General features: G+C 63.2%; 1 protein-coding gene across 1 annotated transcript in view; it reads left to right on the top strand.

Annotated features, from left to right (window-relative positions):
- The window catches only part of EMH_0090240 (uncharacterized protein), a gene marked incomplete at both ends in the record, with an annotated part of 1,989 nt that extends 993 nt beyond the window's left edge, over nt 1–996 (top strand). Inside the window, one exon of the mRNA XM_013494749.1 lies at nt 1–996. Within this exon, the coding sequence (XP_013350203.1) occupies nt 1–996 (996 nt within the window).
- Between the last annotated feature and the right edge of the window lie 44 nt (nt 997–1,040).

Here is a 1,040-nt window from a genome sequence, read left to right on the forward strand (position 1 = left end):
CCAACAGCAGCAGCACCAACAGCAGCAACAACAACAGCAGCAGCAGCAACAGCAGCAACAGCAGCAGCAGCAGCAGAAGGCAGGAGAGAAGACGGGGGCCCCTCGATTCTGCGTGTTTGGGCTTTGCTGCTGCAAGCCAGCAGCAAACTGCTGCTGCTGCTGCCCCCCCCTGTGGTGGAGACCCTGCAGGAGCAGCTGCAGCACAAGGGGGCCCCTACCCTCATACACCTCTTGGGGGGGCCCCAGGGCACTGAACCCCTTCCAGCAGCAGCAGCAGCAGCAGCAGCACCAGTAGCAACAGCAGCAGCGGGAGCTGCTGCAGCAGCAGCGGAAGGTGCAGCAGCAGCAGCAACCGCGGGAGGTGCAGCAGCAGCAGCAGCAGCAGCAGCAGCAGCAGCGGGTAGAGAGTGGGGGCCCCCGGGCAGCCCTTGGCGAGATATCTGCTGTCTGCTGCAGTGCCTAGCGAAGCTGCAGCAGCGGCAGCTGCTGCTGCTGCTGTTTGCTGCTGCTTCCTCCCCCCTCACCAGCAACTTCACTGCTGCTGCAGCACAGCTGGCTGCTGCAGCCGCCAGCAGCAGCAGCAGCAGCAGCAGCACTTCCCCCAACAGCAACACCGGGAGCAGCAGCAGCGGGTCCAGCAGCAGCAGCAGCAGCAGCAGCAGCAGCAGCAGCAGCAGCAGCAAGCAGGTTGAGCTGCAGCAAGCAGCAGAATGTCTCGCAGCAAATGCTGCAGCAGCAGCCTCCGCCCTCGCCGTGGCGATGGGCTTAATGCACGGCGGCCAAGCAGCAGCACCAACAGCAGCAACAGCAGCACGAACAGCAGCAGCAGCAGCAGCAAGAGCAGCAGCAACAGAAGCAACAGCAGCAGCAACAGAAGCAACAGCACCAGCAGCAGCAGCACCAGTAGTGACGCTGCAGCAGCTATGGCGCTGCTTTGTAGCTGCTGTTGGCTCCCTGGCGGCTGCCGATGTGCTGCTGCTGCTGGCTTCTCTGTAGCTTTCGCCGTGCTGTCGCAGCTGCTAATGTTTTTGCTGCTGCTG

The sequence above is a fragment of the Eimeria mitis genome, genomic scaffold (assembly GCF_000499745.2).
Source record: "Eimeria mitis Houghton genomic scaffold, Emh_scaff127, whole genome shotgun sequence".
In the NCBI taxonomy this organism is placed as follows: Eukaryota; Apicomplexa; class Conoidasida; order Eucoccidiorida; family Eimeriidae; genus Eimeria; species Eimeria mitis.